General features: G+C 43.4%; 1 protein-coding gene across 2 annotated transcripts in view; it reads right to left on the bottom strand.

The window, feature by feature from the left end:
* Positions 1-15,214, bottom strand: part of Cux1 (cut like homeobox 1) — a 353,130-nt gene that overhangs the window by 146,736 nt on the left and 191,180 nt on the right. For both annotated transcript variants that reach the window (XM_010618936.3, XM_010618935.3), the window contains exon 4: positions 11,973-12,051. In XM_010618936.3, coding sequence (XP_010617238.1) covers positions 11,973-12,051 — 79 coding nt within the window. The remainder of the gene's footprint in view (positions 1-11,972; positions 12,052-15,214) is intronic.

The following is a 15,214-nucleotide window of genomic DNA, read 5'->3' as shown; positions in this document are numbered from 1 at the left end:
AAATTGTTACATATCCAGACAGTGGAATACCATTCCAACAACCACTTACAGTAGGCTTATTCTTAATAACCATAAACTGGAAAAAAGCCAAAAGTCAAGCAAGTGGTGAATGGATAAGAAAATTGTTACATATCCAGACAGTGGAATACCATTCAGCAACAACCACAGACGGACCATGGACACCAACAACACAGATGAATACATAAGCACTGCGCAAAGTGAAAGCAAGCCACATCTGAGAGCAGAGTCCTGACCCACAACAGTTCAATTTACTTTTTTACTTTACAGTGGTACAAAAGTATTATGCATTTAATAGAAACTGTACTGCAAATTTTGAATTTTAATCTTTTTTCCAGGCTAATGATGTTCTATGAAACCCTTTCCTATGCTACAGAGTATGAGCTGCAGGATGCCAAGTGATGGGGCACAACCAAGACTCCAGCACACTGTGTTGGTGAACTCTGATGCTCAGCAGCTTAGTACGTGTATTCAATCCATTTTCAACTTACAAGATTTCAATTGTGATGGGTTTACTAGGATGTGACCCATCCTGGTTTGAGGAACACCTCTCTATACAGAGTAATTTCATTTATGTGAAACTGCAGAAATGACAAATCTTACCTAAGTAACAAAAAATGATAATTGGTTACTGGGGTTTAGGATTGTAAGGGAACTTGAAGGTGACAGAATTGTCATGTATCTTGACTGAGAGGGTGGCCACATTACCAAACTGTACATTGAGATGGGTATGTTTTATTGCATATTAATTATGTATCAACACAGTTGACTTCAAATATAATTTGAGGGTCTGGAGGCATAGCTCAGTAACATACTACTTGATTAGCACGCCTGAGGTCCTGTCCTCAGTACTGTTATCCCATGTGTGCATGCATGCCTAATCTTTTTTTTCTTTTTGGTACCGGGGATCGAACTCCGGTCATTGTGCTTGAAAGGCAGGCAGCAGAACCACTGAGCTAAATCCCCGGCCCTCATGCCTAATTTTTAAGAAAGCAAAAGGTTGTCTTAGATTGTTAATAAAATTTATTTTTCTTCTTCTTTTTTTTTTGGTTCTGGGGAACGAACTCAGAACTTTGTGCTTGCCAGGGAGGCGGTGGAACTACTGAGCCAAATTCCTAGCTTCAGTTTTATTCTTCATCACTACCTTTCATTCTATTTTTAGATTGACATACAATTACTTAATACACTACTATAATTACACATACATGTCATATGGAGAAAAAAGAATATACTTGGATTACAAATTCAAAATTGTTCATGCAGGAGTAGTATGTGGACCAGTGACATGGACAGTCCGTCTAGCTGCCAGGCTAAGGGTGAGGGTGAAGGAGTCAGTGGCAGGTGCAAGCTGAGGTGTAACAGTTGCATGCATGAGGACTGTGGTGGCTGAAGCGATATAGGACATCTTCTGGAGGCTGGGTCACTAGGACTTCCTGACAGGTTACCTCTCAGGTGTGAGAGAAGAAAGAAATCCAGGCTGACACCTATAAATGCGGCCAAAGCAGCTGCATGAATGGTGACACCCTCGACTGTCCCAGGAGGGCTTGGGGGCATGTGTCAGCTGTTCTTCTTTAGACATGAGGTTTAGAAGTCTCCTAAGGGAGAATATAAGTGGAGACAAGGCAAAGGCTGAGTGCTGGTAGGGGAAGAGAAGGCCTTTGACAATAAGTAGAGCATAGAGCCAGTAGGCAGGGCTACCCTCCAGGAGCTCTACCTGTCTTGGAGCAAAGAGGGGCAAGAAATGAAAGATGTAATACTCGTATTTCCTCAGTGACACTGGACGCTCCTTAGAGTTCAGGGCAGGAAAAAGGAGTGACATAATTCATATGAGGTACTGTGAAACCTAAGTTTGGGGCCAGCCTCAGGCTTGTCTCTACACTGTCCTAGAACTCACTCACTCTGGTCACTGGGGGAATGCAACACACACACTGGTTTGATATTCCCTAAATTGCTAGACAGGAAGTGCTGCCATGCCTGGAAGAGGCCAGAGCACACTGCTGGGCTTCTGAGAGTATTGGTGAGGGTGACAACCAAGCTTCAGATCTGGCAGGGCCTAGGTGTATAGGAGGGTGGCAGGTGGGCTTGTGGTGAGTGGCTTTGCCTCATATTGCAAGGACTGAAAAGCCCCATCTTAATAAACCCAGGGTTCATGTTTGCACAGAGAGCTCTTCGGGTGACAAGGCTGTCCCTTGCCACCAGTCCTGGGATGAATGTATCCCTTGTGAGCATCACTGAGGCAATGACATCACAGCACGGCAGACGCTACTTTTCGCCAGGGCACTCTAGGCTAATGTAATCATGCGATTACATAATTAACCCAGCTGTCTCATTAAGAAAATCAACTGGAATTCAGAGCATAATTAGTCATACAGCAATTAGCATGCTGATGAGCAACTGATGAAAAGCTGTCTAGATACCCAGTGTGCCAGGACCACCCCGGTCATGGCAAAGGGAGGATGAGGCTACGAACCTCCACACACAAGTACTCAGGGAAAGAGTCCCAGAGTCATATGTGGGGAGTTCTCACACTCCAGTGCTGTGAGGATATGGGCAGCAGGGATAGAGAGGGAAGGCCCTGACAATGGGATCAGCATATAGAAGCTGGTGGAAGGGGACACAATGTCCACCTTCTCATGCGTTCATGTCTTCAGAATGTTTATAGTTAGTCCTTCACCTAAAAACATGCTGTGTACAACATGGAGAGGACAATTGGGCCCCAGATTTGTTTGCTAATCTGGTCAAGGAGGGAGAAGCTGCCTCTTGCCTGGTTTCTAGTTCCCCAAGTGTTGGCCCGGAACAAAACTGTCCCATGCTGCCTGAAGTAGCTTTAAGATTATCACCAGGTTGGGGAACTCCCGAGAGGCAGGAGTTTGCCCAGGGTCTATTTGCCATGCAGAGGTCTGTGCTTTTTGGCTGCAGCCCTGTGCCCCTTTCTGTTCTGTTTTGGTGCCTGTGGTGGGTTCTTAATAATGTGAAAGAATGCAAACTGGACATTTATGGAGGGGATCAGGCTACTCAAGTCACACAGAGCCCTCTTGGAGGGGCCTGGACACTAGTCTGATATGCCAAAACTAGGAGAACTGGAATACATGAAGTGGAGTAGCCTTCCAGGATCAGGCTCGAATGGCCATATTTCAATAGCCTCTGAGAACGTTATCAAGTAGCACAGTGATTAAAATCTTGGCATGAGAACCAAAGAATATTTCTAACTAAATCATAAGATTCATCACCTTTCCCCAGGAGTCATACGACAGGATCTTGAGCCCAGGGCAGACAGGGAAGAAAAAGAATGGAAGGAGTGGGGTTTTCTAATTTTAACCTATAACGTGTCCTTGCCAGAAAGTAATGGATACAAAGGACTATATTGCTGTTTTATTTTTGTGGAAGAGCAGCAAAGAAGAGTTCTGAAAAAGAACAACATTCCACTCTGCTTCCAAGTCAAATGCTAGGCTAATGGGGACATTTCTAGGTGAGGAGGTTTTCCCAAATTCAAATGGAAACCTCTGCTGGGGGCAGCCAGGAGCAAAGGCGTCTTGGGGCAGTTCTAGAAACAGAATGGCCCTCAAGTGGACTCTTTATAGCCAGTTCTCCTTTAGGGCTTCTGAAAATCTATGAACATCCACTTTTCAGTCGCAGGCCAGTCTCCAGGGGAAATCAAGTGAGACAAGTCAGTCATGACACCCTGGGTTTGCGCTGTGCTTCACGAGTCAATGAATATTTTATATCACTGGTAATGTGCTTCCTAAGACTTAAATCTTAAACCCTTCCAGGCACTATCTCTGTCTGAAGGGTCTATGTCTGTAGGAACTAAACCACATCTGAGCAGTTCTTACAAGGGAACACAGGCAGAGGCAAGAGGTAATAGCAACTTGTGAAGAGATTCTCCCAAGGAACTTTGCAACCCAAGCAGACAAGTTCTGCTGCACTGATATGCAGGTGGTAGCTTCACAAATTTGATGTCTTCTCCTGACTAGTGACTCTTTAAAAAATAGTGTTACTGAGATGATTCTGGGACAAAAATGTCACAATTGTGCTTTATACAAATTTATAAGTATCCTACAAAAAGTCAAATGACTATGCCCTTATCTGTATGTAATATATTAATGAGGGCTATTCAGAAACTTAGATTGCAAGTTGATTATTTTACTGATTTATGCGGCCCCCCTCTCAATTGTAGAAATAAATACATACTCATTGTAAAATATCTGAAAATATCAAGAAGCAAGAGCAAGTCACCCACGCAAGGTTAATCACTGGTAGATTATGCATACCATCATAATTTTGCTCAGAACCCAGTAAAATTCCAGCTATACAAAAGCCTTTAAAAAGAAGTCATTCCAAAATATTTCTAGCTATCTGCGAGTCACACTTTAAGAGAAGAGACATTTATTTTTTATGTCAGAAAGAATATTGTGGAATGTTTCTTAAAGTTACCGCATACTTTCTCCTGTTACTAGGCAGGAAGAAGGTATGACATAGTACATGTGGGGCACTGTGGACATAAGACTGGGTCCCCTGGAGGGAGGACAGGAGACAAGTCTTATTTGCATTGGTATCCTTTGGAGTACACGGTCTAGGGTAGTGATGGCAAACCTTTTAGAGACTGAATGCCCAAATTGCAACCCAAAACACACTTATTTATTGCAAAGTGTTGACACTGCAATTAAACCTGAACAATGAGGTTTTAGTTTAGAAAAAACAACTCATATATTACCATCTTTTCTCTTATAAGAAAAAGACAATAACAGTGCTTTCAATGATACAAACAGCCTGCTGCAGCACGTGTGCCATAGGTTCAGCACCACTGGTCTGGGGCTGGCTTACTACATGTTGCCACTTATTAGATGGCACACCCCAGACCCTTCTCTGCACACACAGGGTTACTGGCATAGTCACTAAGCTCTGCCCTCACCCACAGACACAGACCTCAGTGCAGAAGGACACCGGCTCCCTGTTAGGGAGGATGCTGCAGGGGACACACTATCTGGGGGCCTCACCACTCCCAGGGATCTTATCAGGTCATGATGTTGGCAGATGGTTATAATGTTTTACTTCACTGAGATAATCATTAGGAAATTAATAAATACAAATATCAATTAGAGCTACATTAAAAGAAGTATCTGCAAGTTTGAGATAACCCTTTTATATCGATCATACACATTATGAAATAAATTCTGCCTGCAACGAAATGGACAGATGAAGCAATCTAAATTCACAATACAAAACTATAACTCACTTGTGAATCTAAATGTAAAACTACCCTTAGAAGCTATCGTGTGGGCAGGGATGGCAAAAGTCACATTCAACTAGCATGATGAGATGAGAATAGAGATATTCAGAAATGAGAGGCTCATTCTCCAAATTTTTGTTGGTCTTCCTTTAAATTCTGTAAACAAGGTAGAACCAAGTAAACAACCACTGTTTTCCAGAGGAGGTAATGATACTGCGTTAGTGGAGTCCTGAGGTAGTCTCCCTGGTCTTCCCTAACTTCCTCATCCCACTCAAGTCAGGTTCACTCACCCTCCTCAACAAAGCTGAGATCCATCCACTTCTCTCCAACTTCACTTCCACCACCTAACCAAATGCCCTGTCTCTCCTTCCCGGTTGATCCCCCATTGTCCTGGACCACCTTTAAATCTCTTGTCCAAAGTGCAGTTGGATGACCTTTCCAACACACCAGTTAGCTCATGCCACGTCCCTGCTTAAAACTGGGACTGGTTTCTCTGTAAGGAAATGCCCAGAGATGGTCCTCTGCCCTGTTGCAGGCTCTACTCAATGTGATTACTCATAGTGGCTGTGATGAGTGTCATGGTCTGGATGTTGTGGGATGTGGCCACCCAGGGCCCTCTTCTGTTGGCCTTAAGCCCAGGGCAGACCTGCCTCCTGTGTGTGATCCCCACCTCAGTGAGTGCCTATACCGGAGCCAGCTGCCTTGGCCTTGCACAATCCTCATTTTCTACATGCTTGCTGCTTGGAGGGCTTTGCTGGGTCACATTTACCATACCTTGAACTCAGTGCTTATTTTTGTAATGACCTGATAATGCTCACATGACCATTAGACGCTAAGGCTCAAAAAGGCACGAACCTAGCAGGACTCAGCCCTGTTCTCAACATGTGGCAGGATTGTATGTGGGTCTCAGGCAGTGAACCACCAATACCATGGAAGGTCACAGAGTACTGGAAGAACATGTTTGGGCTCAAGGAGAATATTTCCAATAAAAAGTGAAAATACTCTCAAAATCGATTAAAGAATGAGGAGTAATCTGGTGGCAAGTGACAAAGGTCTGAAATATGAGATCTTAACTATATGTATTCCAATATATAGTCAGTGTCTTTGACATGAAGAAGATTCTGGAAATTGTAGGATTTGGGATGTGGAGGATAAACAGGGAGGAGTCAGCATGGGAGAAACGGTGGGAGGGGATGGGCCACGGCAGAGAGGGCTCCCATTCAGGCTTAAGGACAGCTATTAAACCAAGTACAGATGCTGGGTAGGTATGAAGTGCGGGCCCCAAAAGCAAAGACCACAGAAGCGCACGTGCTGGTTGAACAGATTCTGCATGCTAAGTGCCACATAAATGCCTATGCAAGCATGTAAATCTTTATGGAGTGACACCAAAGTAAAATGAGAGTTCAGAGAGCTATTAAACTGTTACAACGCAATGAAAGATAATTCTGTTCTCTTGCAACTGACACCATCTAATGCTCCTAATGCTCTAGGGTGCTTGCCCTCAATGGGACACATCAATCTCAGGAGTGCAGTTCCCTGTGAACAATTAAAGACTAAATCAAAGAAACTCAGGGCATGTTTGGAAGAAATAATTTGATCTATTAATTTAGGCATCCATTTGACAAATATTTATAGACTTTCTGCTACATGGCAGGTACTGGGGCAGACACTAGGAACTGATTAGGGACAGTTCTCTCTGCAAAAGAAGAATAGAGTTGGCATTCACCTGCTTGCTTGCTATAGACTATTTCTCCTCTGTGACGCCCCTCTGCCATCCCACCCTGCCTTGGAGCCAGCCAACTATGGACTGAAACCTCTACAAACTGTGAGCTGCTTTGCTGTGCTGCCATGGGCTCCAAGCAACAAGACACACTGACTATGGACTGAAACCTCTGGAACTAGAAGCAATAATGAAGAGGAAAGCAGCGGAGCAGCCGCCCACCCCCGGCGACCCTGGCCAAAAGTATGCAACCCAGGGTAACTACGACTAGAAATCCCAGAATAGCAGGTGTGTGTGTGAGGCCTAGGGAAGAACATCAGTTAGGATAAGCAGGAAGACTGAGGGCTGCAGAAGGGAGAACTCCAGGAAAAGAGGAGGAAAATAAACTTTGTAGCATCACATCAACTGGCAGATTTGAATCTGTGTCACTGTAAAACTCCTCATAACGTTGATTCTCTCCTATGGCATATTATAAAACTTCAAAAGTGAGTGGTGTTTTGCTGAACCAAAGAAAGCAGAGAAGACTTCAAAGAGGAAGAAAGCGCAAAGCAATTACTCAGAGGATGTAGATGCTTTTGTCTGGAAACAACAAGAAGAATGGAGAGTGGAGAAGAAAGAGGGAATTGCAAATAAAGAAATGGAGAAACATAAAAGTCTCATGCAGAATCTGAAATGCAGATGCAAGCTGAGAGCAGATGAGGAGGGCTGAGGTCCTAAAACAAGGTGTTTGGCATGTATTCCCCAGATCACGGAGGGGGTGACAGTTGTATAGGTGGAAGGACTGCTGGAAACATAGTTCTAAGGCAGCAGGAGAGCATATGGTGTGGTGGCACAAGACAAGGAGCAGTGGAGGACAGAGGTGGAAATGCAGCTCATGAAGAATGAACAGTCACACGCAGAGACACTGGGCAAAGATACATACTGTATGTGCTTCCACTGAACAGTTCCTGGGATGATACACAATGCAAATAGCTCAATAAAACTATAAAACTTCACTGAGTTGAGCAGAGATTGGGAGTCTATTGGTAAAAACAGTGTAAATCAGAAAGCTATATAGAATAGCATCCCTGAAGAACACTAATGGACATTCAAATCTTTACATGATCAGGTCCTTAGAATTCTTTTACTAACTAGATAAGTTAGTAAAAGTTTTGTAAATAGCATGTTAATTGTACATGGCTACTTCTCTAATGCATTAGAGTGCTTGATGATATTTCATCTTCATATGACCCTTAATTTCAATTAAATAAGTCACCTTCAGTGTGAAGGCATGTTAATGGATTCAAGGTAAATTTTAGCCAGCATCATATTATAGCATTCAGTAATTGGTATACTTAATATTTTTAAAATGTTTGACAGAAGCAAGGTCTGAATTATCCCCACTTGTAATGTTTTAAGAGAATCCAGACGCTAAACTTCTCTAAATGCCTCCTCTTTTCAATTCTGAGGAGACTTATCTGGGGAAGCTTGTTAAGACGTATTTCCTGTAAAAGATAGTATTTTATATAAATGAAACAGCTTCTTTTTTTTTTTTTTTTTTAAGAAGAACAGAGTTACCAAGTACAGTTACCCATCTACTCTGGATATCCTGAGAAATGTGTGTTCAGAGTTTGTATACATTGTAGAGCATGTGTACACAAACTAAGACAGACAAGACATCACCGGGAGACAGAGTAACGCGATGACTGTTACATATGTGGTCTGTCAACCAAATGCTGTACTGCAGAGCATGACTGCAGTTATAGAGGTGAACACAAGGTCCTAGGCTTGGGGTATGTGCTTCTCTGTTTGTGTGCATGTACGTATCAGAGAGAGAGAGAGAGAGAGAGAGAGAGAGAGAGAGAGAGAGAGAGACCGATACAAGAGCCAGATGTAGAAGGGCAGGTAGGCCCATGCCAGGAAGCAGTGTCCTCAACAAATTAATATGGAGGTGTAAGAAGAGAGCAGCTGAATGGCAGTCTGGACTCCTGCAGCATGGAGGGTGTGCTGAAGGGCAGGCAGACTTGTGTGTCTTTTGGAGCTGTGGAACAAAGGACAAGATCCAGAAGAGAGAAAAACAGATAGGGTCAAGGCTCAAACTCGAGGTGGGATGGCCAGGTCTTGGTGACCATGTGTCCTGGTGTGAAGAGCTTGTGGAGAGGTAGTATTGCTTGCTAAAAGCAGGGACACAGGGAGAGGACAGCTTTCATGAGATACACTGGTGGGTGCCCATCAGCAATCCAGCAGCAAAGTGTTGGGGGCTGACTCCTGGGAGTGAGAACCTGAGCAGAGATAAAACTGTCAGTCTCCAAGGTGACCTTTTATGAATGCTGCTTCTGAGGACTTGGGAAGGGGAGACTTTGGATCAACAACTGCCATGTGCTGGGCATAGAGCAATAAGGAAAAGCGCTGTTTTTGATGAGTGTATCCTGCAGTAGGAGCAACAGACAAGAAAGAAGAACAGGCACAGATAAATGAAATCTCCCCAGGCCATGGCGGGTGGGGCTGGTTCAGTCAGGTTTCTGCTGGTTTCTGTCTCGGAGGGACATGTCTCCGCCTCTTCTGGAGGTGGCTGCTTGCTCTCCCTGACCGCCTGGAGCTGAGCCATGTGGCACATAGCTGGAATACCTGCTGGCTTCCTCCAGCTTCCAGACATAGTGTGAGCTGCTGTCTCTTACAAGGAGGAGCCCTTAACACACCCATGAGTGCTTCTGGATTCCTCAGGATAAAAGCCTGAAGCAAACACAGTGAGGGCACCCTAACCTGTGTCCAGATGTGTGGTTGTCAGTAAATGCAACACTACTGACCAGGCCCTTCCTGTAATGTAAGACTCCACCACAGGATTACTTCATCTGGGGAATAATCAGACTTCAAAATACAGGTGGAGTGTCTGGAGAACCCTTCTTGCTTTTTAAGTAACTTGTTAGATCTGTCAGACCACAGTATTTGTAAGAAATACCTGGGAGGCCAAGCCTAGATGAGATCTGTGTGGAATACAGATGTATTTTGATTGACTTTATTAGAGAAAATATTAAATCTTATTTAGTTGTACCATCTTAAATTTAAATCATGAACTTTTAATTTTTCAGCCCAGAATGATTCATCAAGATAGGATAAATGCTATGGTATGATGTTAAGTGAAAAAAGCAGAATATAAATATATATTCATGTTATGATCAAAATTCTGTAGAATTTGTCCATATATGAACAAGACTTGCACACGCAAACAAGAACATTAATGAGAAAAATTTTCTCTTTGCATTCTAGAGGAAACTAAGACAGAAAAATAATTGCAGAAAAGGAAACTTAACAACTTATTAAAAGGTTACCTAGGGCTGGGGATTTAGCTCAGTGGCTCTGTGCCTGCCTGGCAAGTGTGAGGTCCTGAGTTCGATCCCTGATACCCCCCCTCCCCGCATCGCCAAACTTTACCTAGTTAAGAAGTTCATGATGGAAAAACCCTGGTACAAACTACACTTTTTGAAAAGATGGTGTTGATTATTTAGTAAACAGCAGCATAGGGTTTTCTGTGTCTTTAGCAAAGAGAAAGTAAGCCAGCCTCCCTTCAACTATGTCACCAACACGACAGATACTGATTTCTTTGCTGGAACACACTTGTGAGACCCCATGATGTCAGGAGGTGCTGGGAACAGATGAAGTAGAATCCTACCAAAAGGAGGAGCCAACATAAAGGAAAGACTCTTTGGAAATAGAGAACTGTATTTATCAAAGCCCAGGCTGCACTGTGCCTATAAATTCTTCATTCCTTGAGTCAGTATAGATATGACATAGTCCAGAAACAAAATTCTCAGATACTACCTCACATGTAAGAAAATACGAGTGTTGCCCACCAAGCTGCTGACAGCTGAGGAACACTGTATCCCGCATACCAAATTATCCATTTACATTGAAGGAGTCTCCTTGTGGAGACTTGGTCAATCTTCAGGAAACCACTAGTCAGATACAAACTCTTACAAAAACTCCTAAGGCTAGAATTTAGAACCAAGAGCTGGATAAGCTCCTAAGACAACAAAGAAAACCAACCTCTATGACTAGGCCATTTCCCCACCCTGTTCCACTTTATAGATGAGGAAAAAGATCTAAAAAGAAAGGAAGATGATCAAGACCGCATAACAAGCCCATGGTCAGAACACGTACAGATAGAAAGCAGATTTGTTCCTGCTTTGCTATGGTAGCTCTAGTAATACCAATGATGTTCAGAGGCAAACATGCAACTCCAACAGGTGGGGATGGCAGGGTGGTAGTAATTTGATTTTCTTGTTAACAAAGGAAGACATCTATGTAATTTTCTTAATTTTCTGATCAGTCTCTCCAGAACTGAGATGGGGCTCAGGTGATCATGTCTGTCACCTTGCACAGATTCTAGGTCACTGGGGAGCATAAGAATGACAAACAGGACCAGTGGGCTCAGGCACTCTGAAATCTGTCCCACTTTTCTAAAATAAGAACTTGGAAGTCACTGTCTCTTAGAATGATTAACAAACATTTCTTAAGTTTTAACTGTTTAGTTCTTTTAAAAGAAAAAATAGCCCTCATGCTTACTGCTAAAAGGAGTGTCAGTTTTAACCCTTAACGGAAAATCTTGTCCTGAGGTTATTAATCCTGGAAAAGCCAAGAAGGGAGTGAGGCATTCCAGGTGTCCCATCAGTGACATTCCTGAAGCCCTGAAGGTGGCATCAGTAGCTCAAGAGTGCTTTGGACAGTGGCACACACACATCTCTGCTAAGTGCGGCACTTTGCAATGTAGCTCTGAAAATTTGGGCTTCTGTATTTACAAAGCATCAACTAGAGATCATGGGATTTATTACTCTAATAGATGCAATGAATTTCTATCCCTAAAAGTCTGGGCTTGGAGTATTTGTGTTCCCAAGACTTGCTGCTTTCCTGGGGTAAGCTGCTCTGAGGGCCCATTCCCCTAAGGAAAGCTGAGAAGAACAAGCCTGAGCACCAGCATCTCAGCAGACAAGGTGCCCTGCAAGTGGGCTTACCAGGGTCCATGCTTACCTGGAACATCAATCAATCTCTTGTAGACATTCAAGAAGGCTGCCTCAGCTTCTTTGCTTCTTTTACTCAGTGCATCAATCTGAAAGGGAAAGAAAGAAAGAAGAAAAACAGCTCAAAATTTGTTGAGAAGCAATTTAAAAATCTATATAGTATCTATTGAGTTCCCACAGCAAATTCAAATGTGATCTCCCTCACAGATGCTTGACTATTGGGCTGTTAACCTCTTAGAAGTGCCCACCAATATAGCAGAGGGACCACTCGTGTGGACCCAGGTCCTAGTAAGGACCTGCTAGTGAGGTAAGGGCAGGGCTCACCAAGCTGAGAAGTGACGGCTAAGGGGGGCCTTTCACAGTGAACTCTTCCCGGTCTCTGTCTTCCTGGTCCAGGTGCTGAGTCAGGCAGAGCTGAGGGTAAGGCAGGGAGACACAGTACCTACCTAGGAGCTCTGGTCTGGTGGGTAAACAGGTAAGCCAACAAGCTATTAAATCTTAACTGGGAGTGTGCTAAGCAGCTACCATGGAACATGGAGGAAGGGACAGGAAGGGAGGCTGGGACCTTTGAGCAGAGTCCTCAAGAGCAGTGCACTAGGGTGGACAGGTAAGCTGCTATATATGTAAGAGGAAGAACATATCTGGAGCAAAGTTCTTAAGTCTGGGAGTTTGGAGATCCTCTCTAAGAATTTTATAAATGCCAAGGACCTCCTCCTAGAATTTTCTCTCATGTATTCTATTTTAAGACCCTCACATATCCACTTATGTTTTACACATGGACTCCTGGTTAAGAACCCACAGATGAAACTGTAACATGCCATGGAATATAAGGGATCAGTAAGAGTTCAATGGAAGGAACACAGATATACATGCAGGAGCTATGGAAGTCAAGACAGGGCAGGTGAGAAGGGTCAGATCACAAGAGGCCATCGGAGTACATAAAGCAGATTAATTATCTGTGAATTGGTCAGTGACCACTTCACAGGAGCACAGGAGGTGGCAGAGAGTAGGATATGGCTCAGATGGTGCTGGCCTTGTCCAGGAGGGCAATGTGAAGGGAAGGGGCTACTCAGAGAATCTTGGAATGCCCAAGCCAATGTGAGGCACAGATGAGTTAAGGACTTGCCTGAGTTTCCAGCCTGGGCAAAAGATGGAGGCTGTGACTGTGGCTAGGGATTGTCTATCTCATGAACTGAGCCAGCTCATTTCTCCCAGTGTAAATGTCCTCTTCTCAAGGAAAGGTGAGGTGTGAAAACCCTCAAGCAAACTGGAAATATGTCCAAAGAGTCTCCAATTTCGGATTCTCTCATTCCAGGATTTAGCTCACATCACACAATAGCTAAGACAATAGATCACTTTTTCCATCTGCACTGTGCAAGATTTTACATGCATCCCATTCACACTGGCTCAGGAAAAGGACACAAAATTATATATTTCTCCTGTCCCCTTGCTCTCAGTCTCCAATGTTATTAAGGAGGCAAAGGATGCGGCCTAATTACAGGGTCTCTCACCTGAGCCACCCCACAATTTGTTAAGGGCTGAGAGGCCATGTGACCAAGCAGAGGAACCACCTAGGATGGGGAAGCACTCAGGAGAAGAAGCTGTGGATTGCTTTTTTTCCATTTTTTTTTTTTTTGGTACCGGGGATTGAACTCTGGACCTTGCACTTACAAGGCAGGCGGCAGAATCACTGAGCTAAATCCCTGGCCCTGGATTGCTGATTCTTAATGAGCTGGGCTCCAAAATCCTAATCTGATGTCAGCTTTTCAGAATTCAGATCTCCCCATTATAAAATAAGACCGTCATTTAAGTGTTCTGAATAATCCACAAGGACTATTAACGCAAGACAGTTCTTTTAAAAATTTCTCCTTTCTACTCCCTGATCATTAACAATACATTTTCAGAAGTATGAAACATTTAGAAAAGAAAGTTAAATTTGTAAATTCTGCCATGCACCAGGGGAAGTCATACTGTCTGGTCTGTATTTCTCTTCATTTTTTTTTTTAATTAAGAAAATAGTTGAATGGAATGTAGGCACATAGGAAAACTAGAGATAAAGTGTCTAGGGCTGTGTGGGAAATGGGATGGATGGAGGAGGCTAGCTAAGGGGGTGTGTGGGATTCTTTTTGGGGTGATGAATATGTCCTACATTGTTATGGTGAAGGTCATCACATAATGAATACACAGAAAGTCAATAAACTGCAGATTTTAAAAGGGTGAATTATATGGTATGTGAATTCTATCTCAATAAAGCTATTTAAAATGTGTGTGCATATATTGGAAATCAAACTATACATAAAACTTTACACTGTGTTTTCTTTCGCTAAGATATTTATCTTTCTCAATAGCTGTTATAAATTTTGGGAAATGTCTTATCAACACAAGTTCAACTGCATTTAACAACCACATACATAGAGGTCTGGGGTAATATGGGACTCGGGGGGTTGCCTTCAGATGTCTGGAACATTCCGAGTACACTTGCCTACTCTCATGCTTCCTGCCAGGCACCCACCTAAAGGCTTTCTGATTTGCTCAGGTTTGGCCTAGAGAGGGTCTTACACTTCCCAGGTGTCCCCCTGAAGGTATAAAGGTGGTCTTTATGGTGGGTAAAGGATAGATCTGGAAGCTTGCAAACACTGTCCGCATTCCTGTGAGCATGGGTACATGGGGGTGGTGGCTGATAATCGACATTATCACACTGGCCTAGGGGATACTAATAGGTTGAATTGTGACTTGCAAAAGATACTGGAGTCCTAAAATTCAACAGCTGTGAATATGACCTTCTTTAAAGATAAGGTCTTTAGGGGTGATCAAACTGGGATGAGGTCATTACTGTGGGCCCTAATCCATCATTTTATAAAAAGGGGAAACTGGGACAGAGAGCAACATGTACAGAGAGGGAAGGTCATGGCAAAAACGAAGGTGGAGAGCTGGGGATTTAGCTCAGTGGTGCTGCTGCCTGCCTCGCATGCTCAAGGTCCCGAGTTTGATCCCTGGTACAAAAAAAAAAAAAAAAAAAAAAAAGAAGGTAGAGATCAGGATGACCCATCTACATGCAAGGAATTCTGGAGACTGCTAGCAATTACCAGGTGCTAAGAAAGGACCCTGGGACAGATTCTCCCTCACAACCCACAGAAGTACAGTATCTGGTGCTGGTCACCCCTTAATGTCAGCCTTCCATCTGCTAGGATTTGAGACGATCATTTCTGGTCTTTAAGCCATACAGGTTGTAGTACTTTGTTATGACAAGCC

This window comes from Fukomys damarensis, unplaced genomic scaffold, assembly GCF_012274545.1.
Source record: "Fukomys damarensis isolate Sample0158 unplaced genomic scaffold, DMR_v1.0_HiC HiC_scaffold_17, whole genome shotgun sequence".
In the NCBI taxonomy this organism is placed as follows: Eukaryota; Metazoa; Chordata; class Mammalia; order Rodentia; family Bathyergidae; genus Fukomys; species Fukomys damarensis.
Note: the sequence above shows the minus strand (reverse complement) of the source record. Positions and strands in the feature narration are given on the sequence as shown.